General features: G+C 42.6%; 2 protein-coding genes across 4 annotated transcripts; one reads left to right on the top strand and one right to left on the bottom strand.

The window, feature by feature from the left end:
- Nucleotides 1–2149: 2149 nt before the first annotated feature.
- On the bottom strand, nucleotides 2150–12942 carry FAM114A2 (family with sequence similarity 114 member A2). Of its 2 annotated transcripts, none has more exons than XM_049829311.1 (14): nucleotides 12828–12942; nucleotides 10878–11083; nucleotides 10561–10660; nucleotides 9995–10090; nucleotides 9615–9727; nucleotides 8534–8668; nucleotides 8220–8378; nucleotides 7471–7594; nucleotides 6417–6496; nucleotides 5581–5709; nucleotides 5222–5361; nucleotides 4363–4435; nucleotides 3729–3782; nucleotides 2150–2996 (listed from the first exon to the last, which is right to left on the bottom strand). In XM_049829311.1, exons 1-14 carry the CDS (start codon nucleotides 12841–12843, stop codon nucleotides 2898–2900), a joined length of 1524 nt encoding a protein of 507 aa, XP_049685268.1. In that variant the 5' UTR covers nucleotides 12844–12942; the 3' UTR covers nucleotides 2150–2897. The 2 variants fall into 2 exon arrangements, with proteins under 2 accessions (XP_049685268.1, XP_049685269.1); XM_049829312.1 differs by lacking the exon at nucleotides 12828–12942 and adding an exon at nucleotides 12426–12519.
- MFAP3 (microfibril associated protein 3) lies at nucleotides 12529–23105 on the top strand. 2 transcript variants are annotated; one of them, XM_049829314.1, is made up of 3 exons: nucleotides 12529–12593; nucleotides 17158–17619; nucleotides 19007–23105. In XM_049829314.1, the coding sequence occupies exons 2-3, from the start codon at nucleotides 17340–17342 to the stop codon at nucleotides 19750–19752; spliced, it is 1026 nt and encodes a 341-aa protein (XP_049685271.1). In that variant the 5' UTR covers nucleotides 12529–12593; nucleotides 17158–17339; the 3' UTR covers nucleotides 19753–23105. The 2 variants fall into 2 exon arrangements, with proteins under 2 accessions (XP_049685271.1, XP_049685272.1); XM_049829315.1 differs by lacking the exon at nucleotides 12529–12593 and adding an exon at nucleotides 13720–13779.
- The last annotated feature ends 229 nt before the right edge of the window (nucleotides 23106–23334 follow it).

Raw genomic sequence — 23334 nt, 5'->3', positions numbered from 1 at the left:
GACTCGCAAAACTCCCAGAAAACATTAATTAGCACAGTACTGGGCACTTACATCCTTCATTTGTGTGCCAAGGGGCCTTCGGCTACAGAAGACCAATCTCTCTGCTTAAATCACATCATCATAAACTGCTGTTTATTTAGGATCCAGTGTGCACACCTGGGAAGGAAATGCCAGAGGTCTCCTCCTCCTTCTCCTCCTGCCATTTCTTCCCTTCCTGCCTCTGAGTCAGACCATTTAATTTGTGCTGCAGGTGACCTGGGACAGCTGTACCCTTGGTCGGGGCCACCAGTAGCAACATAGCTACTGCTTCTTCCAAACAAGGACAACTGCTCATCCTGCCTATGTCAAAGGTTTTGCTGCTACTGAACGTGTATGTTTTCATAATGAAAAATGAGTCCCTGGGAAGCTGGATGGGCAAGGGCTGGGAGGAAGTCCCAAAGCCCATCAAGAGGACCAAGCCTTTTTTATGTTTTAAACCTTTCCACAGCAGCTGCCAGGAAGCAGCTTTTACAGCTGCAAGTAACAGAATCTCTCCCAAGGAAAGAAAATAATTGTGGAAGGCCTCCCCCCCCCCCCCCCCCCCCCTCCAAGTCACTGCCAGCATCTTAGCTAACTCTTATCTATTCTCAGCCACATCTCACCTCCCCAAACAGTACCAGAAGTGCTCAAATTACTGCCAGCTCTCATTAGGTTCATGCACAAGGCAAGGCCGAGCAATAAGACCTCCAGACAGTTGGATGCTGAATTCTGATGAATCCTTTGGGTGGGAAGATTTCAGCAACTGTGGAACTGTTTTTGTTGGCTATCTATTGCAGTCTTTGCACTGGCACACAAGTGAAACCGGTGCACGTTTCCTTATTGGCTGCTATAACAAAATCCAGGTGGGCCTATGATTGAAAGAATTACTGTCTGCATCTTAAAAAAATAAATCTCATTTCCTTTAATTATTAAACTACTCTATGCTAAAGCACTGCAGGTCAGTAGAATTTATCTGCAAGAAGAGCAGCTGCTGCTTCATAAAACCCCGTTACCTTTATTTCTTCTCTTCTGACATTTCTGTAAATTTTGGCTTTGCGGCAGGAGCAAAGCTGCCATTTTGCATGGATGCAGGAATTGGGAGCTCAGCTGTGGGAGCTCTCACTCCCCAGCCTGTGTTGAGAGCCCTCTTTCCTATGAGACAGTACCCTGCCATGAGAAAAGCCCACCTGTCCCAGCCCCAGAGCAGCACCCAGCCCTGCCCCACAAACCACAGTCAGGGCTGAGAAGGAAAAAAAACAACGCAGTTCTTTCTTCTCATTTCATTCGTGCCCACCACTATCTTGATAGCTTTTAACTGAAATGGTTGTCAAAACAAATCCTTTCTTTAATAATGCTATCAACCAAAAGAAGAAAAAAAAAAATACAGAGTTTATTGTAGTGCAGATTTTTTTACCCCAGACATACTCCTTTCAAGTCTAGTTTTCTTTAAGATACAAAAAAAGGCTTTCCCTTTAGAGATCTGATCAGTCTAACCACAACTAAGGCAAAGCTTTTTCCATATATATAAAATCAGAGGAGCATTAGCCAAAAGGTATTTTAATAATAAAAACACTTCTCTACTGCACAAATAGAGCAGAGGAATGTTAAGCCTTCAGCACAGCAGAAATGTGCAAGACCTGCTAAAACCCAGAGATTTTTTGAAATGGGATTTGAGCATCATTGTTACCAATGAGCAAGTACAGAGGCAGGTGTGACACTCGGTCACCTCTGGTTGGCTAGTCTGGACTTCTTGAAGTTCCATTTTAGCTGTGCATTTCTGCTCTTGTGATTCCAACAGAGGCTGCTCCCTCCCAGTGGGCAGGCTCAAAAGATAGAAATTGCAAAAAAGACCAAAGCAGGGAACTTTCACAGCACAAAGAAACAGATACCATATGTGGAGCAGCTTCTGTGACAAATTAGGACTCCTGCTAACAGAACCAAATTGCTTCCTCTCCCCCTACTTTAATATACCTTCCAAGAAGGGGCATTGCATTATAGTGTTTTTACACAGAAACAGAAGAAAAGCAGTATCTGAATTTGTGAACAGTCTGTGGCTGACACGTCAAGCTGCACGGAAAAAGGGGAATCCTCCTGCTGAATTCTCTCATTAAATTGCCCAAACACAAATCAATCCCTTTTAGCCAGTTCTCATTTATTGCTATAAAGCAAAGTACCCACATTCCTAGGGCCGGGTCAGCATTTTCCCAGCTCATGCTGAAGCAAGCACTCTGCAAGAGAATGAGAAACAGCACCCTAGTGAGAGTCCCCGTCCCACATCCCTGAGTCATTAACAGACATCTTCAGGAAGCTGGGGCTTCTCTTCAGCAAGAATGGCTTGATAAGGAATCTTCTCTGCTCTTTTCCATCCAGCCTAGGAACTGCAAGGTTCATAATCATAAATATTTGCCTTTTCTTGCACCTCCTATCCAATATTCACTTCAACACCAATGCAGAGCTATCAGGAACCTAATTATGTCTCTCTGACTTAAAAATCACACCACGATTTTAGCTAACTCTTTAACTAGCCAGCTGCTCCTCTTTTCGCCAGCATTGTCTTCACAGTCCAGAGAGCTTCTCCAAAGAGCTTGTTAACACATACAGCAGAGGGATTTCAGTGAAAAGATACAGACAGTCCATGAAAACAGAGAAGCAATCTGCACTTCAAGTCTGTCACATTGTCCACCAGCCTGGACTATGCTAATCACATCTCTCAATGTGCTGTAAGAGCTGTCATTGCCAGACTGCATTTAATCACCGTTCTCGCAGCAGCAGCGATCAGAGTTAATCTTTTTCCCTTTAATAAGAGCTATTACATCATTCTCCAGTACGGAAACTATGAAGTGGGAAGGTCAAAAAGTTCTTAATTAGAAGGATTTTTATTACTGTGATAGTTCCGTTCTAGCCTCAATAAGAGAGATCTGCAGTACAGGCAGCAAGAGCTGGAAGGCATCTTGGATATATGAAGCACTGTTTGAAGCCTATGAAAACAAGAATCAAAATACACACATGAATAATTATGCTACCAATCAGCTTTGCTAACTACATACTCATTTCAAACAGCATTGATTAATGCACATAAAAACCAGAAGCCTAGTGCTTGTCAGATTTTGAAGGCTTCATTCTAGAAATCAATTTAATATTAAGTTTTTGAGGGGCTTTATGCCACTAGGCAAAAAAGCAACTGGCTTACAAACTGCCAGACAAGATCAGGTGCAATCCAGATGTAGGATACTCTTTTTGATAACAGAAGAGAAGAATTTATTTCAAAGTGAAGGATAAGCATGCTGTGGCAGGAAGGAAGAACACACCAACAGGAAACACCCATTTCCTACCACACCTCAGAAGTTTACAAGCATTGAGAACCAACTTAACAGCTAGGAAGGGCTGGGATTCTTGCATGCTAGTTTCTGAGCTCGTCTAATGTTTGACTCGGGACATTTAAATTCTAGAAATCCAGACTGTGGCATTTAATATGTGTCTTTGGACCCATCATAACTGTCAGCTGAGACCACGTAAGCCTCACTCTTCACTAAGTAACTAATTTCTTGTGCAAATCTACAGACATTTATTAAAACTTTTAAGGTATTAGATAGGTAAGCAAAATCTTAGACCATGGGTTAGAGAACTTGGCATGCATAAGGATACTGAAGTGGGAAAAAACAGCGTATCTATTTTTTAAGTATTAAAGTTTTAACTTTAGCGTAACTGACCTCCAAGAACACTCCAGTGATTAAGGGATTAAGCACATCTGCTTTCTCTTTGACCTGCAGAGATCAAACATATATTATCCTGATTGAAAATTTGATCACATTTCTTCAAGCAAGATAAAGCTAAATCCTCAGTAAGTTTAAAATCACCATGCTCCCTTGACTATAGGAAAGCTAAGTCACAAGCTGCAGAGGACTGGCCTTGCAGCATGCAAATAAGAACAAAGTAACCCACATATGCCCAACACAAGTCCTATATGACTACACACATTACATCTTCAAATGAACTATGGACAACTGGAGGATTTAGAGATAATGATATTATCTTCAGTAACACCCAAGTGTTTTGGAAAATCCACAACAGGATCACAAACCTTATTTTCTTCCGTCTCCTTAGTACTGTCAGCACCAATTCCCACCCCCACTCTGTGCCAGGCTGAATGCAGCAGGAGGCATTCAAAAGCTCAGCATACATTCAGCTGCCACAATTTGGGGAACACTGACCTAGAAGACCAGTTCACAGGGCAAAAAATGCATACATAAATGTGCAAACACAAAAAGTGCTTCGTGGTGAAGATCCCAAGGCTGTAATCAACTCACCACATCTCATTCCTAAGAACTATGGTGTTACTCTTACCCCTGCAGTCGTTAAGCACGTAGTAAACTCTTTTGAGAAAGTTGACAGTTCTTTACAGAGCACAATTGTCATTCTGTGGAAGAGTGGGGAAAACCATGTAGTAAATACAGTCTACAAGAATAACTTCCTTTTAGCATTCCTCTAAACCACAAATACCTTGTTTCCATGCATATAAAGCTAAATTAAACCAAAACTGATATAGGGCATATAAACAGTGTATGAAGATCCAGAAGTTCGCCAAATAAATTAAGGAGGGGAAAAATGGAAAAAGAAATAATTAAAGCTGAAGATCTGAAAAAGCATTCAGAGGACAGACACATCCATTCAAGAAGGAACAGTACTAACTTACTTTTTTTTTTTCCACTGACAAGTGTCATTTTCCGAATTAGAAAGTACTGCATATTTCATACACTTGTCAAGTATCTCCCGACATAAAAGAAAAATCTCGTGTTATGCATTATTGGTAAGACCAGTCTACTAATTAGTTGCCCTAATTTTACAATATCACATACCTAACATACTAAATGATTAACAAAGAGCTAATTAAGAATCACTTTTATACAACTGTTTTGTCATATTTTAAATGTCTTATCTACTAACTAGCACAAGCTTAGGGCAAACCTTCTTAACTATATAAAAGCTTTCAAGGAGGGTTTCCTCTTTCTTATCAAGAAATGTCTTTAAGCTGGAAAGAGACAGCTGAATTCTACTGGAAGACAGTGATGCCACCCATTGCAACTTTGAACACATATGCAGAATTCAAGAGCACTGTATCCCATGGATTTGCAAAGAATTATTAGACAGTTTAATCAGTACGTAAATAATTATATGCTACACATTGGCTAAGAGATTAGCTTACTGTGAAAGGGTCTTGGCTCTCTCTGTGGCTGCCACCTCTTGTTTCTGACCACGTAGAAACAAAGCTGCGGTTTTGTGAAACATTTCAATGGAGCATGCTGTCAGTTCAGCCAGACTTCTTATGGCAAATGCATGAATATCCTGCAAGATTTAAAAAGATCCCCCACACCAAACAAAAACTATCAGCTTTTATTATTTAAAACAAGGGAATCATGCAAAATACTATCACTACACTGCCCTTTCAGACCTCAGAATCTGCACAGAAATAGAAACCCATAAACTCTGGGAATCACAACTGTAACTTAGCAACCAGATAAACACTCTGTGGTCAGATACTCTCTTCCTTCATTACTTAGTTACCTCTACTGTTTTTTTAGCATCATGGTCACCATCCCTGGATTCTACTTCCTGATTTTCTTCACTCTCTTTTTCTTCTTCAGGAAGACTACTGTTGAATTGTGCTATCCATTCATGAGCAGATGTCCTCACCTGTATGAAGATATGCCATAGTATTTAATGACTGGAATGAAGCCCCCCTGCATACCACAAAACACGGAGTATTGGATCTCTCTACAGGATGTAAACAGCTACAACTATGTAGTGCGAAGAACCAGGACAAATGATCCTAGTGCCTTCAGGACTTTGTAGAGGGTTGGCTGCCCTGATGTAGCTGAGGGCCGTCATTTGTCTAGCACCAGGTGCTGGAGTTTACCAGCAAGACCACGACTAACAGAGGTGCTTGAAAAACATGTCTGCAGAATGCTGCTGCCACTTGGTGGATCTGAAGGGTAGTGAAATGAAAGCAAGAAAGGCGATTCTTCCTCATACCAACTTCTCAACATAGTAAAACCAGTTGCTTTGTGCCAAGAGGAAGGCTTCAATTCATGTCTGTAGGTTGATTTCACTGTGGTGGCTGAAGGTTTACTGCTCTCGGTTATCTTTGCCACCACTTATTACTGCCCAGTGACAGGGCAAAGACACACTGGTGCCTACTGCTTCAGAGCCAAAGACATTACAGAACATAATTTTGCCCCATAAAGTCAAAGGAAAAGGCCCATCTCTTTTGCCTACCATTGCCAAAGGATCTAAAACACAGCTTGTTTTCATGCCTTTGATATTTTCACAAGCAAAGCAGGACTGAGAAACAGCTCCTGTGAGGAATCTCTCCAGCCTTTAGAAGATGGAAAATAACTCACCATGATCAGTTTGTCCGGTTTTGAGGAGATACGCAATTCTGAAAACAACTCTGTCACTTCTTTTGTGAACTCCTCCTCTCCTAAAGGACAGGAAAGGTTAAAGAACCCACACAAAGGACAGATATAGGAATAAGCAGCATTTCAATGCACAACTAGCTCTGCGTAAGTCTGTCAACTGTTTCCTTTGTTTCTCTTTGAATCATCAACTCAGGCAAGAATGCATCAAACCTGGTCTTTTTAAAAACAATTTATAAGGTAAGTTCTGAAAAGGTGGAGACACCAGCACCAGAAGGTTAGCTTTTGCTTTCTCAATTCTGGTTTTGTAGCCAAGGTAATTTCACTTTTTTTTTTTTACAGGCAGCATTTTATAATGCACTAATGTGCCCATCACCTTGGAGAATCTGAAATATCACTTAAAGTCTACAGTTCTCCTGTTTTATATGGCAGGGCAGATGTTAACAGTGGGGGGAAGGCTGTGAGATCCATCATGTGCAAATATAAAAGATACATTAAATGTTAAATGATAGCAGGTGCAGGTGTGTAAGCCCTCCCTGATGAACCATTTAGGTAAAAGCAATGAAGAAATTTACATTGAAATCTGCATAATCCTCAAGAATCACAGGGCTCTTGTGTATGGAGCCACCTCTGAGTGTTTTGGTCTGTGTGGCTAACTCTTACTTAAAAAAAATAAATAAAAAGGCTTTTTGCTTTCCCACAGGTTGGACAACTCTATTCACAGTCTTTCCCTCATGGTCAGGGGAACCCAGCATCTCTTTCCATTTGCTTGACTGCCCTGGAGTCAAGCAACTCTAATCCTGCTCTGGCAAGAAATCGTTCCTGCTACAAAATTAATGCACAGCAGCTTTCCAGAGATGAAGGGTATTGCTACCTGTCATGCTCCTGGCCACAGACAGCTTTAGGATTAAGCATCCAGCTAAAGGCTAATTTAACTTCGGCATCATGCCCATTGCTAGTGATCTCAGGGCTGGCTGGCTCTACACTGAGAATTTCATTGAGAACCAGCTTCTCCTCCCAGAGCCTGGGGCTCTCTTACCTTTCTTTTCTTCCTCCTCTTCATCAAAGAATTCAGGTAAAGAAAATGCTTCTTTGAGTTGCTCCATCTCCTCCTTCAGTGTGTCCAACTCTTCTCCAGAGAGGGCATTTAGAACCGATTTCACCTAGTTAGGGGCAGCACAGCCAAAGAGAGAATCATAAATCCAACAAGAAAAAGAAAGGGGATGGAAGATGCAGCACTGGCTTACATTGCATGTGAAAACATCACAGATTGACATTAATGAATAAGTGGTATTTCCCTACAGGAAAGAAGAAAGGGAAAAAGACCTATTTCTGAAGTCTCCTTAGATACTAATGAATTCTTAAGGAGTTATTCAAGTAATTTCTTTCATAAAAAAGTGAATGACTTCTGAAATTGCGTGCTGATCTGCCCTCCTCCCTGCCCCAAGACAGAGAGGACAATCTCTGCTGTGCTTACAATACTCTCCTCCACACCAAGTCAGCAAGCAAGTGGTATGACAAGAGAGTAACTTGTGAAAAGCTGTTGAAGACATGCAGGAACTGAGGCTAGCTGGGTAAAGAGAATGGCTCTAGGAGCTGAGGACAGGACATAATGCTCCCAGGGTAAACATCAGATCATAATGCAGGGGTCAAAGTGAAGTTGAGTAATCAATCACTTCATAGCAAGTTCTGAGCACCTGATTTTACATGTATATACATGTATTTCTAATCTTTTTTTCCCTGCTCAGCTGAACTCAAAATAGAACACAAATTGCTCAAGGCCATTACCTTTGATTCACTCTCTCTGGAAAGCATCTCTAAGGCCTCCAGATGTGAAAGACCCTGAAACTCATCAAACAGTAACCCATAATGGGCTTTCTTCTCCGTAGCCATGGTAACCTCAGTAGCTGTCTGCTGCTCTTCTTTCTCCTTTGCCTCTCGTAAGACCTGAAAAAGAAAAGCAGAGGACTTGGGTCAGTGCCAGAAGATACAGAATATGGGCAGAGAAGGCTTTTGGTTCAATAGTAAATTGACAGGTCCACAAAAGAATGGAGAAAAAAAATGAGAGAAACCAATGAGGAGCTGATAAGGAACTGCTATACCTGAGATAACGTAGAGTTTCTGTTCATTAGGCCCTTTGTTTTTTTGAATCCAGGGTCTCCCTCAGCTATTACATCCATTGTCTTTTTCCCGATGAATTCCAAGGCATCCAGACCTCCACTAATAACACTTTTTCCCTAGGAAACAGATTTGGATATAGACAGCACATAAAACTCACAGAAGGCTATACAACTGAAGAAATTGAACTGGGGGATTTATATCAACAATATTATGCCAGACACTCACATACAAGCCAAATTGGTCCTTGTCACCCTAAAATTCAACCCTAATCGCCACAAAAAGAGCAGGAGGACACGGAAGGAGCCACAATACATTATCATCCAACAGTTTAATAGAGCACTCAGACAGCTGCAGCAATCTAATAGGAAATATATATTTTTATTTTGTGAACAGGCTGATTCTCAGCACATTAAAGTATTTAGTTCTCTTCCTTCCAGTCAGAAAACACTAGACCTGTGGCTTTTGGTTGCTAACTCTTGTTTGGGCCTTAAAAGCAAAAGCAAGCTTTCCATCTGCAGCTCTTTCAGACTCATGGGCAAATTGACAAGACAGCAGATCACAAAAGCACAGTTTCTAAGGGTAATGGGTTCCTTTGAAGTACGTTTCTCACGGTCACAGGAGCAAGCTGATTTCCAAGCAATTTGGGCTAGTTTCACAGAAGTTTTTGAAGAGGACAATGGATTTCATCTCTAGACAGTTCTGTGGAAACATTCCGGCAATAAGTCTGACCCTGCATTTACCTGAATACTCCAAAGAAAAGGAGCAGAGATAACAAGAGTACAGGGGTGACATGCATGGGAATGCACACACCACACAGTCCACTATTAAGGTTTTCTGTTACATATCAACATTTAATACAGAACTATCAAAATTCAAGATGACTTACACATTAAGTGCCAGTTAGCAAGGCACAGAATAAAAACTGTCTGAAGGCTGAAAGTTTCTCACCATTCGTCCCACAAAAGTAAAAATTTGAAGTTTCCTCTTACGATGTTTCAGATGAAACGCAAAAACCCAACACTCTCTTAAACTCATTTTCTCCTGTGTTCCCAACTCACTCACTGTGCTTTGAACAGCAGTAGAGATCGTTGATAAAACTCCAAGAGCCCCAGCAATAGGAAAGGAACTGCCATCATCAACTGCATCTGTGCTGCTAGCACAAGGATTCTCGCTTCCTGCATTAGAAGGCAGAAAATTAATTTCCTCACTCCCCAGAAAGATCCTGTCAGCTGCAGAGTGGAGAAAATTAACCAACACCAAGAGTCAGTCAGGAGCAGGGCTAGAATTAGGATTACTTTCCTACCTACTCTTCAGAGATAACAGAAGTATGCAATAGAGTATTATTTTAGCACACAGCCAGATGCAGGGTAAATGATGTTATTTTGGGGCTGATTATGTTATGAGAAACATTTCAGTGGTGTTCTTATGCAGTAAAAACTGACCTGTTGTAGCATCTCTAGTCTCTGAAGATATTTCATTAGGACTGGGGATCCCAAGGGTTGTTTCTGCTTTTTCTATAACATTTGAAATACCTTGACCTAGAGAAGACAGCAGTATTACTTTAAACACGAGATACAACAGAAATCAGAACAGAAACAGGGTTAGGGCTGCATATTGTTTCTCATTATTCTGGATTCTTCCTGTTCAAGACAGTTTACCCAGCACTAAAACCTACCACTATCCAGATGCTTACCAATGTAATGAACTCAGGTTTCACCCCAGCTTTTAAATCAAGTTATAAATATCAGCTGAATACCAGTTTAAAATACCAGCTGAAAATTATGCAAACACCTTAAAAACTTGAAAGTCATTTTGGCTGTGCATGTGTCCTTAATCTCACTGTACCTTTTAGTACAAGTTTTCCCCACTAACTGAATGATTCTCTCAACATTTTTCCAATAATTGCTGCTATAACAGAAATCCCCTTCTCTAGAAACAAGCTCAAAAGCACTAGCTTGAGATATGAAGCATGGTTAAAATATTTATCAAATACCAGAAAAAGCCTTACCTACAGTAGCTACAGTAGCAGATGCAGTTGACAGAAGAGATTTCCCCCAGCTTCCCCAGTACCCCCATCCTGTCTGAACTCCAGCAGGAGAATCTGAGACCTTTGATGAAGAAAAGCAGAAGAGAGTGATGCAGGTACTATGGTGAGGAGAGGAACGCAAGCAGTCTGTGATGTGCAACTTTTGTGCAGCTTCTTCTTTTCCGATAAACAGCAATGTGAATTTTCAAAGAAGCAGTGAGGCTTATGGTCAAAATTCTTCTGTGCTCAAAACCATGAAACATTAAGTCATGTTATTAAGAGCAAGCACAGGAACATACCTTGAGGGTTTCAGCTGTGGTCTCTTCTGTAGCAGCAGGCTGACTTGGGGGTTTGGGTTCAGGTCTTTTGCGCGTCATAGGCACAGGCTCAAGCTCTTGCTCTCTCTCTTCACTGCTCTCAGTGCAGCCAAGTTCCTCTGCTTTCTGTTCATCTTCATAAGAGGTTTCTTCTTTCAGATTTCCACCACTGTCTCTCTCAGACATGACTACAAACATCCATAGAAAGCAAAGCAGATAAAATAATCACTCCCTTCCACACTTTGACACTAGTTCAAAAGCATCACATTTGCATTTTAAATCATGAAACACAACTAAGACAGAAATCCCTTCACGTGGCCACACACACCTGCACAAACAGATTATGTTTTTAAGCAAGTGTGTATACCAAGTTACGTCTGACTGGAAGAAATGTCACACTTGGAAGTTTAAAGTCCCACAGAAACACGTGGCTTTATCTAACCGACACACCCTCCCCGCAGGAAAGAAGCAGGTCACCAAGTCTGAAAAGCAAATGAAAGGTACAAAAGGTCCTCAGATAATTAAATCCATGACTTGCTTCACCAAAGAAAAGAAAAAACAAATTGCTTGGGATGGTTGCTTTGAAGGGTGTTAGATACAAATGGGGATAGCGGTCAGAATGCCAGGCAGGTAGGGAGGCAGCAACTGGTTCGCTTCTGTATTTAGGGCTGAACTTCTCCAGGGCATTCAAACCACCCAGAATTTGAGATGTGCTCCAGCTGCCACAGCAACCGCCCCTGACATCGCACATCAGGGATAACGGTGCCCACGAACAGGGCTGCCACGCTGCGGCCTGCTCACGGGGCAGAGGTTTCTCCCTCCTGCTGGCTTCACTGGCAGCACTTCACCAGCTCCGGGGCAGTAACTGGAAGGCAGCAGCAGCAGGCAGGGACAGGCAGGACCACACCGAGCACCCCACAGCCCCCCGGCATCGCCACCGGCCTGAAGCTGTGTCCCCGGAGAGGCAGCCTCTGATGCAACCAGGGCATCTACCCCCAGCCACGGGACTCTGTCAGCTTTAAGCGGAGAAGGGCCAACACCACGGGGAGGGCAGCTCCGGGCTGGGGACCCCCACCCCATCTCCCCGTGACCCCCCCACAGCGGCTAGCAGGACCCCACAGCGACCCCAGCACCCCCGGGGCCGGCCGGCCGCTGGTGGGCTCCCACCGGGCCCGTCCCTACCCGGGGCACCCCCCAGCCCTGGGGGAGGGGGTGAGGGGGGGGGGGCCTCCCTGTGCCTCTGCTTCCCCGGGAGACCCCTAGAGCCCCAAAACCCCCATATGGGGCCACCTGCCCCACAGAGGACCCCCAGGTTCCCTAAAGCCCCCTCACGGAACTCCTGCCCCATACGGGGACCCCCAGCTGCCCACGCAACTCCCCCCCCCCCGGTACCGCCTGCCCCACAGGGGACCCCCAAGTGCCCCCAAACCCCCCTCCCCTTGGGACTCCCTGTCCCACAGAAGACCCCCCCGAGCCCCTTGTGCCCCCAGGCCCTCCGAAGGCCCGGTCCCGGTCCCGGTCCCGCCTCACCCGCCAGGCCAGGCCGCCCCGCCAGCCCCGCGCTCCCCCCGTCAGGCGGACCGTAACCATCGAGGCGAAGCGCAGAGCGGCACCCGCCGGCTAATCCCGGAAGTGCGGCCCAGGCCGGAAGGACGTGCGAGGAAATACGTCCGGGCAGCGGGGCCGGCGGAGGTGGAGGTGCGCGGCGGTCCGGGACGCGATGGGGGGGTGGGGGGGGCGGGCGGGAGAGGGCCTGGTCTGGCCACCCTCCTCCCGGTAAGAGCCGTGCACCGCTGCCTCACAGCGTTACGGTGACGCCAGGCTTTACCTGGCGACGTCGGAGGCGGGGGGGGGGGGGGACGGCGGAGCGTCGCGCAGGCCCTCCGCGCCCACCCCGCTGCTGCGGGAGAAGTTGGGGGACCTGTGTCTTACCGCGCTGTTTTGGCATGGAAACGCTGCCTGGGGGAGGGGGGCGGTCTTCTGGCGTGACGTCAGGCCCGCGTGACGTCAGGCCCCCGTGACGTCAGGCCGGCGCGGCCCGGGTTCCCTCGGCTGCCGTGGGGGGAGCGTGGATGCACGTCGTGTGGATGCACGTCGTGTGGATGTACATCGTGTGGATGTACGTCGTGTTCCCCGCTGCCTCGAGCAGCCCAGCTCCAGCGGGGTTTTTCCACGAGCGAACTTGGGCGCGTGTGGGGCAGGGGCTGCTGGGGACAGGGGTCCCGTTTGGGGGAGTTTTGTGCCTGATTGGTTTTAGCTGACAGAGGGAAAAACACACTTGTTCTCGTGTGCAGCCGATCCCCTGTCTTTCATGAGTTACCCCGTGACATGTGTCAGGCAGCCAAGGGACCGCGTACACGGCAAAACACCACGTCCTGGCGGGCAGCCACGTGTGGGTGAGATCTCCTGTGGGTTTTTGGGCTGTGGGTGCAGCCACGGTGAGATTTCCTGTGGGTTTTTGGGCTATGGGTGCAGCCGCTCCCCCAGGAGCCTTCGCTGGTGCCGGCAGAGGGTGAACCCTCCCTGCGGCCTCTCCCACACTGGGAACATCTTGTCAAGGCCGCGCCATCTGTTTTCACAAACTTTCCAGGATTTAATGTCTTCAGGGCTCTGCCATGTACTGCTCCCAGATTTGAAAGAGGACCAGAAGGGCCTCGCGGGTTCCTCACAGCAGCCTTGTTTCTGCAAGGCACCGCTTTGCGAGTAGGAAGGTGTGCTGTGTGCAGAAGTGATCCATTTAGATCGATTTAGTGTGCGTTATTACCAATTAGCTTGCTGTAAATGCCAAAATGCGTTTCCACGTCGTGTGCCAGAAGTGGCAGTCAGTTAGAGCAGTCTGTGGTCTGTCAGATGTGTCTTGGTTTATTGCTTCACTTTTCTCCAGGTATGAAATGATGTTATGAGCAGTGAATGTAAAGCTATATAACCTGCAACCTCTTAGGCCCCAATTTTGCAGTGCCTTATAAATGCGTGTAATTTTAAGTACTATCAGCACTTCCATTGACCTCAGTGGGACTACTTACAGTGCTCTAGGTTAAACACAGATACACTTTTTCAGGATAAGAGCCAAAGATGACTCATACAAGTGTATGCATCATGGATTTTTATCTTTCCACTGCTATTTGTTGTTGCAACTTATGGTTTAATAAAGGTTAAATATGTTGAGCTCAACTTCAGGTTCGGTTGTAAAATAGCCAGTTTCTATTCTGCACATTTCATCTTGCTTGGGCTTAATGCTTTCTTGAAGAATTGTGATGTTGGCACTGTTCACGCTTTATCCTTTTTGGATCCTTTATCAGCTCCAGCAGCTGTTTTGCATAAGTGTGATGGTTGAAGAATATGGATTTCGCAAATCATTTTATTTTTCGCAGCACTTGGCGGTGAGAGATCATTGTCTGCTTAGCAATAATGGCTTTTCCAGAAGTGAAATGTGACAAACAATTTCTAATAAATCGGACCTCGAAGAGTTTAATAGTAAAATTCAATGACCCATCACCAATGTTTTATACATTATGCAAGCTCAGTGCAAATATAGCAGAGAGCATATGCAATTACTGAAGATAATTATCCTATTCTTATGAGGGAAAATGTTGCTGAGTATTTCTTGTGTTAAATAATTGACTGAGGTTCCTAATGTCATTTTAGGAGGAGTGTCACAGACACCTGGAAATCTAACAATTTAAATTAAATAATTTAAAATGACAATAACACAGGCAAAGTACAGGAGGTACTGGAATTATTCTCTAATAAATCTAAAACATTAGTTGGGAGGTTATTGTTTTAGAAGACCATAAGTTATTCTGTGTGTTTGATTCAATACTGAAGATAAGGGTTTATCTTTACTGCAGAGCTATTATCAGTTGTAACTACATCAAATGCTGTTAAGTCAAGTCCCAATGCATGCAAAAGCCATTAAGTGCAGTGGCATTTTTAACTGAAGGCAGTTGGGTTGTGGAGCGATGTATGCAGAAGATCTGCGACCGCAGCTTCTCGCTTGCTAGCCCAAGTCGTGACAGAGTCTCAAATGGCAACTCTGGCAATCCAAATGTCAGTGGTCCACAAACTACTAATGGTGCGCAGCCTGCCTTTAAGAAATCTGCACAAGGTTACCAAAATACACAGGTCAGATGTCAGCAGTCTTCTGAAGGCTCTGAAACACTGAAAATACTAGGGGTCTAAAAAAGGAAGGATAAAACCACTCCTTCAAACAGAATAATAGTTGTTCAGCAGCAGCAACCTTAGTATTGGGGTTTTTTCAGACCTGTCCAGTTGATGTGGCTGGGATGCTCTTCTCCAGAGGCAGCGGGACTGGTAACGCTTTTCCTGAAGTGTAACTGGTGGAAAACAGGAACAAAAGAGGCCTTCGTACTGTTTTTAACCATTTAGCTGTGGGAAAGTAGCTTCTTCAGCACAACAGTATAATTGAGTTCTCAGCGCTGGTGTCATGTTATATGAATGGACAAGAGGCATGATAGAGAACAGAGTGGGGCCAATAAAAAATAAAGAGGGCAGATGAAGGGATTGCTTTTTACAGGGAAACAAGTGGAGAGCCTGTTTTCCAGTTTCTCCTGCAGGATTCAGTGGGTGAGTTGGTTAGTCAAGCTTGAAGGAGAGTTGGACACAGCTGTCTTCTTTGCCTTCTTTGTTAAACTGGTTTTGGCAATAACCACAACAGAAATGGGTCAGATACCATGTTTCTCATCAGATGTCAAGTCTGGAATCTGGTTTGACCTTCAACAGATTAACTGAAAAAAATTCCTAGTCTGGGTAGTGTGTTATCAGCAAATTTTCCCATTCTTCAGTATGCTTAATTTTTCTCTGCTGAAAACACAGTTAGTACAAATCACCTGTATTTATTTATATTACATTATTTTTCATAAGTGACAGGATTTCTGTCTCCTTTAGGCAGTGTTAACTAGTGATTCTGGAAGGATGAGAAGTGTCTGCATTATTTATTAAGAACATTTATTAAGAAAATTTATTCCTTTGTATTGCAATATTTATGAAATTCAACTCTACTAGCATTTGTTATTGGTAGAAGAAAAGGAGATAAATTCAAAGTCACAGTCAATGGGGTGAAGTGAGATTCTTTAAGATAACTTTTTGGCTTGTGGCTTCTGTACTCTGTAAATTGTTGCTTAGGGCTCTGGAGCAGTCTAGATGGAATCGTAACTTCAGGGAATGCATATTGGATTAGAAAGTTTCTTGAATCAAGCTTCCAGGAAGATTGATTACAGATTTTCTCTTATCGGTGTCATCTCACTTTGTTACAAGTTGGTTTTATTCTGGCTTTCAAAAAAGGAAAATCCTTGTGTGCAAAGAACATGAAAGTAAAGGGTGTATTCCAATGTCTTAAAATATCTTTTGTGCACATTAATTTGAAGAGTGTTAATTCTGTCCCTAGACAAAAGAATTTTTCAAATTGCTGTGAAATATGGGGCAGCATTTGGGTAGAGCAGATGATAAACAAGACCACTGAGATGTAGCAGCATAAACTAAAAGATTTTCAACAGGGTCTTACTGTAAAACAAACAAGAAAAAAAGAGGCAGAGTTAGAATACAGCAGCAGCAAGAGAGGTTGCAAAAAAGGAAGTATGTTTAGACATTGGTGTCCTGCTATTCAGAAAGGGACTTCCTCTCTGTGGCTGCAGATAACTGCCAAGAGAGTTTTCCCAACACAAATTATAAGCATATTATTATGTAAGCATATTTAGACATCTAACACCGATTGTGCCTCTAAAATCAAGTAAGTAGATGTATAAATGCTAAAAATCAGATGTGTGTGCGCTTTGGTTTTTCTGTAGATGCTAAATGAAAGACTGGCTTTAAAAAAACAGGGCTTCAAAGCACTTTGATATTGGTGGGTAGGGAGGCAGAAATTATATCCTCTTTCTTGCTTTTCTTCCTCTATTAAGAAAGCACTTTTTCTCGGTTAACAAATGCAGAATCCACTTTCTGACCCTAAAGATAGTTATGCATTTCAAGTAGTATGAACAATTCATTCTTTTTTTAAAACCTTTTTCCACTTAATGATTATTGTTCCTGAGATTATTTATTTGGATGGGAAGATGAACATCTAGAGGACTGAAGGTTGTGCTAATGCGTTCTTACCCTCGTTTCATTACTGTGTTCCAAGCAAAGCTCTGATTTGGAACCTCTCGGCTGACAGTTTATATTATGCTAATCGAAATCTGTTTACTGAAAATGAAATTTGAATACGCCATAAGCTTGCTATCATTAATAAACTTAATTTTTTTTTCAGTTGGATTTCCAGTTTCCACTTCTAATATTGATGGTCTTGAAAGTGCATTTGGATCCACGACATCTTCTATCACTGAACAAATCAAGAGCCTCCTCTCCTGTCTCAAAGCAATACGGACAGCTTAATATCATATGACCTCATTTCTCCAAATTAAATGAAAAAAGAGTTTTCTCTAGTTTTCCATGAAGCTCAGCTATTGCCTGTTAATTTTGACTGTTAGTGCTGATCTTTCAATTGGATTTACACCAGAAAATGTAGCTTTTAACAGGACAGTTGCTTTTGGGTCTTTCAATGCATCACTTCATACAGTGTCTCAAGCTTTAGTAAGTTCTCCAGTACATCATGATATCATAGCCAAAGAGGGGACCAGTATTTTAATTGAATGTAGACTGAACATCAGCCAGTATGAATATATTCTTTGGTATAACTCCAGAGGACACCTGCTTGAACAGAAAGATGAAGGTGAGCTTTCCTGCTGTTTTCTATCCTCCAGTATTCCCCTTTTATACAGTATCTGAAAACCTCTGGGACTTTATTATCATTTTCCCTGCCTATCCTCCCATTTTTACAGTTGGGAGATAAGGAGGGAGCAAGACAGAGCCCTTTGCCCTCTGGCATGTGGCATGTGAATTATACTTGAGTCCTGTCCTAGCCCATCCATCCTGCTGTGGTGCCCCACAGAATCATTTCGTTCAAGAGGCATCACAGTATTCAGTATAGAAGAAATTAATCTGCATCCTACCAGATACTACCTGATGTTTTTATTTATTATTGCTCTTTTTTATACTATATTTTTTCAAACACATGAATTAAACACAGTCGTCCACAACTTGTGACCTTTTCCAGCTGGCAATCAGTGTGTTAATTTTGCTACAGGATTTTTTTTAAAGCATGGGGTAACTTACTACATATATTTTCTGGTTTATGCACCAGTGAGACTGTGGAAACTAACACAATTTGTAATGGTCAACAATGAAATACATGCTATTTAACCCTTTTGTAAGAGGGAGAATATATTTTCCTAGCCTTTGGCTCTTAGAGTTCTGTCCCTGTAGTTTTTAATTTTCAAAAAATAATGTCTTTTAGAAATGCATGAGGTTTTCTCTACTCTATTAGTATTAATTAAGGTCATCAAGCTAATTGATAGGATCTTCTTGGAGGCCATCTTTCTGCCTTAAGCATTCAGTAACCTCCTGGTAGTTATAATGCCATCTGGAGATTAGTTCAAAGTAGAGTAATTAGAAGAATGAGTTATGAAAACAGTTTTCCTCCTAAGTTATAAACGCATAGGAAATACTGTATAAAGCTAGCTTCTTTCATTGATTTCTTTTTACATGGGTTTTGTAATTCAGCACTGCATGCTCAGCAGAAAACTGTCTCAAAAAAATCTGGGGTTCTTTTGCCAGCAGAGCCATTTACAGACTCTGATCTTTTTTATGGGTCACTTGACTTTTGACTCCGAGCGTATGGAAAATTAGACTTTATAGAGGACGGTCTTTCAACATAATATTACACAGTGGGCAAGAAGCACTAGTTAAGAATTAGGTTCTCTGTCAGAAAGAGCTAGCAGTTCGAAAGCACACAAGAAAGTACAGATGAGAGAAAGGAGAAAAACCAGAGTAGCAAGCGTGCAGAATAATTTACCATTAAGCAGTAGGATTGGTAACTGGCTTTCTGCATCACAAGCATGAAAAGGAAATTTCAGTCCTTGGTGTAGTGTTTGTATTATGCTAGAAATGAACTGCTTACTTCCAAGCTCTGTCTCCTGTCGACGGAGCAAACAGCACATGTCTAGTTTACCTACTGATTTTTGTTTCATTAGCTCAGTTTATTTCTTTTGAATCTCCAGGTGGCCGGTGGAGGATTGCCGATAATTCCCTTAACATCACAAAGGTCAACTTTGCTGACCGGGGGCGATATACATGTGCAGGTGTTAATCATAATGACACCTTGTATTACACAGTCACCCTGAGGGTTATCTTCACCTCAGGAGACATGAGTATTTACTACATGATTGTGTGCCTCGTTGCCTTTGCTATCACCCTCGTTTTAAACATAACTCGTCTGTGCATGATGAGCAGTCACCTCCGCAAAACAGAGAAGGCTATCAATGAATTCTTCAGGACGGAAGGGGCTGAGAAGCTTCAGAAGGCTTTTGAGATAGCCAAGCGTATCCCTATCATTACATCTGCCAAAACACTAGAGTTGGCCAAAGTCACTCAGTTTAAGACCATGGAGTTTGCTCGGTACATTGAAGAGCTTGCCAGAAGCATTCCCCTTCCACCTCTGATCCTTAACTGCCGGGCGTTCATGGAGGAGATCTTTGAGGCTGTGCGAGTTGATGATCCCGATGAAGTTGGGGAGGAGGAAAAACAGACCCAAACCTGCGGTACCCAAGCTGCGATATACCCCATCAACCCAGAGATCAAGCGCAGCGATTCACCAGCTGGGGATTCAGACGATGGGTCCATGAATGAGCAAGGTCAAGAGATAGCCGTTCAGGTGTCCATTCACCCACAGTCAGAAGTGCAGAGCATTGACACTGTTTCTCACGATAGCTGCCAGTTTGCGCCTTCTGAGGAAGGCACCTGCTGAATCCAGCAATACGCTGTTGTGAAGAAAGCACAGGTGACCCTAGGATACTGCAAGAAAGGGGTCTGCGAACAAGCTGCCTCAGTCCTATATGCACAAGTTTTCCAAATTGCAAGGTGCCAGAACTGCTACTGAAATCTGCATTTCCCATCAGTGTTGATCTAACGATTTCAAGTCTGTTAGAGAAGGCCATTTGGAATATTGTGCAGTGGCTTTTCTTTTTAAAACAAGCTTGCTATATCTAAAATATTTACAAAACAGGAATTCTTTGTCCTTGGCTCCTTGGTAGCTTCTGATACTTCTGATCTGTATTAGAAGTGGCCAAGCTGGGCAGTACCACTTGCAATAAGTTCTTTTCATTTGTGAAATCTTTCTTCCTTCACAAAGTGAGCCGGAATTCATTTGAGTAAGTGTTGTTGTCCTGATGAATTGAGTTGTGTACTCTTTTTGAATTGCCTCTTGGTGCGTGTGGCCCATCAGAACCATGGTGAGCTTGAACAAATCTGTTTTGTGTCGTGTGCTTCTATGTTGCTATCAAAATGTACTGTACTTAGGAAAAGAATAGTACCAGGATCTGCTGCTGGATTAAACGAATTGTAGTTTCAAAGCAGCTTAGAGAACAACCAGGGGGTCTCAGTTTTCCATGCATCTGCAGAAAACTTGCACATACTCTAGCGCGTGGAGAGTGAATTGTTGTTACAAAGCTTGTCACTTCAACTTGGTGCTGATTACCAAAGCGCCTTACCCTGGTTCTGTCTTACAGAATTGAGCAGTAACAGCACTGCCAGCACTGTCTGCCTTTTGACTTTGCTGATTTTACTCACTATAGAAAATCCAAAGTTTTATATTGTATTTGACATTGTTGTGAGAAAACAATGACAGTAATACGTAGTGGCATAATTTAAAAATGAATTCATCTACAGATCAGGTGTCTCAGGCACTTCTTTCTGAACAACATTATAATAAAGGAGGTGAAAAGTAGTGATACTTGCTTTGCTCTGGCTAGTGCTTTCAGAAAGCAGTGGAAGAGGGGGTGGTTGGCAGAGGGGCTGGCTGAGCTGTTTGCCAGACACTGTTTACAGGAGTGGAGTAACTCACTGAACGTGCCCTGCCTCATCCGCTGAAGAGGTGTGGCAGAAGGGAGAGGTGCAGGTGCTGACATACGTACACACATAAGTGCTTCACCAAGGTTCTCCCGCATGGCTTCCTCAGCTGTAGAGATCCCGCCTTGAGGAAGCAGAGTGCAGTCAAGAACCTAGTTTCTTTTTTCATTCTTTGGTGCTGATTTTTTTTCTCCTTAACATTTGTAAGTTCTATCACTTAAATAGCATTTTATATCCTGTTGAGATTTAGTAGATGTAAGGCTTGTAAGCACTCCACAAATTAATTTCTTACAACTACTGGAAGCATATTGCCATATAATTTTAACAACTTGGCAACAAGAGCACCATTTAATTTCCCACAACTCTTTTTTCTTTCCTTATTATTACAGAAATGTCAGTTGAACAAGTGATTCTGGACGGCTGCTCAGGATTCTTAAGAGGATTTGATATTACATTTACATGAGTAGAGATGGAAAACAAGCAGGCACAGTGGTAATAACAGGGTGGGGCTGTCTGTTGTAACGCATGCTTTTAGCAAAGGGTCTGAACAAATTATATTTATCGTATCATATTGGAGAATGGGAAACTGAAGCATTTATTACCATTTTAAACTACCTTCTGGGGAAAGTTCTGCAGTCAGCCACCAGTAAATGCAGCCTAGTTGGCTTTGGCGTATTGGATAAGAGTGGTGTTTGTCAGGAAGGAAGAAAATTGCTAGCCTTGGTTATAGTACCATTCCCACCAACTTGGTACCATTTTCAAGACTGTAGCAAACTTTATCTGCTTCAGGGGAATAAAGCCGTCTGTAGATACTTACAGTAGCCACTGCATGCAAGAGTAACTCTTTTTTGCTTCCATAGTTTGATGGCACTTTATGTCCAGGTGAAAAGTTTGTATAGTTTTGTGTAACTTGTCTGGTTTCTTTAAGTTTTTTGAGGTGATCAGTGTTAAAGATACTCTTGTGGATAAATGTCTAGTTCTCTTAGAAGCCTTGCTAAGATGCTGCTGGCTTCACTTCTGTACTACAATGAGCTGCGCAGGTTTGTTGCGCGTGAATGAGTGGAGATTTGGGGGTTTGCACCATTTTGGATGTCCTAGTTGAAAAAGGTAAAGGCTATACGAGTGAATGAACTGTTTTAATCTCCTTTGTGCCACAGGTCATCAGGATTGTACCTGCAACTGCCTTTTTTCCCCATAAACAGCTCGCCTTGCTTCTATGAAACTGTTGCACTATATGCAGCAGTAGCATCTTGGACATTTTGTCCTGAACTACGTACGCAATGTAGAGATGCAGCTACAAAATCAAAGCTCCATTTAACTGCTTGCTAAGAAGCAGTTATGTGATTGTGATTGACAGATGTCTCACCAGAAATGGCAGCTTACAGGCAGCAGAATGACACTAGAGGTGTGTCAGATGGGCGTCAGGAGAGCAGTTTCTAGATTAATTCAATCTGTTCTTTGATTTTCATACTTTATTTACATAGCTCCGAGTTGTTACTAAGCACAGTTAACGTGGTGTCTTTGCGTGTCCTGTTGCTGGTGGAGAGGAAAGAATGATCATGCATAAAGGTCCTCAGAAATGCAGTTGCAGTGTCAATTGCTGGATAGTAAAGTTAAGAGTTTTGCTGAATTATTACAGTATTTTGTTCACTAAATTAATTTCATTCCTGTTTCGTAAGGATTTCAGTAAATCAGGAGTACTTATTAAATGTAGTAACTGATCCTATTCCCACTGAATTCAATTAGAGCAGATTTGAAGCTCTGGTGTATTTTACAAATGATATTACAGGATTTTCATGCATCTGAAAACAAGGATGGTGGTGATGTTTCACTGTAAATGTAATTTCCAGAGAATGAAACCTGACACTAGTTTCCAAACAACTTGTGAACTATTCTTCTTACCCTAAGTAGATGTGTGCACTTAAATTTGTTTGATGCATCTAATTGAGCATTAACATTGAAAGATGATGTAAAGTGTTTCTCTCTTAACTTTTTCTAGGACAAGGAGGGTCTACAGTGATTTCCTTGCTTTAAACTAAATTCTTTGACAATCACAAGGCTATTTTTCTCTTCTTTGTGACTTACTCTTATTTTAAATAATATTAAATCTACTTGTTACCCAAGAGTACCTAAGACTAACTTTGTACTGGTTATTTGTATTACCTGGATTGTAATGTAACTGTTTAATGTAACCACACAGGATTTCATACTTTCATATAATGAATTGGTAGATTTGCAAAATAAACTTTAAAAAAAAGCTTCATTTTGTTAGGGTTTTCTTTTTTATCAGTAAGGGGTGACGAGTGCCTGTCTATCCAAGGTTAAGTAACAGCTGTATTCAACTAAGCAGAATGTTTTTAGTCAGCCTGACAAAGGTTGCTGGGATATTCAGTTATCTGATAGACCATTCCTGCTATGACATCTTTGGGTATGTCATTTTTTTATGTCTCAAAGTCCCCAGCAGCGTCTGTAATAATTGTTA

Source organism: Accipiter gentilis, chromosome 26, assembly GCF_929443795.1.
Source record: "Accipiter gentilis chromosome 26, bAccGen1.1, whole genome shotgun sequence".
Lineage (NCBI taxonomy): Eukaryota > Metazoa > Chordata > Aves > Accipitriformes > Accipitridae > Astur > Astur gentilis.
The sequence above is the reverse complement of the archived record's forward strand: the minus strand, read 5'-3'. Positions and strand labels throughout refer to the sequence as shown.

Excerpts from the sequence above, each read along its gene's own strand:
- FAM114A2 (XM_049829311.1), bottom strand. Across the intron at positions 5,710-6,416 it reads AACCGGACAAACTGATCATG|GTGAGGACATCTGCTCATGA; the intron begins GTGAGTTATTTT and ends ATCTTCATACAG. Across the intron at positions 4,436-5,221 it reads AGAGCCAAGACCCTTTCACA|AATGACAATTGTGCTCTGTA; the intron begins GTAAGCTAATCT and ends ACTCTTCCACAG.
- MFAP3 (XM_049829314.1), top strand. The coding sequence starts at position 17,340 with ATGAAGCTCAGCTATTGCCTGTTAATTTTGACTGTTAGTGCTGATCTT. Across the intron at positions 17,620-19,006 it reads GCTTGAACAGAAAGATGAAG|GTGGCCGGTGGAGGATTGCC; the intron begins GTGAGCTTTCCT and ends TTGAATCTCCAG.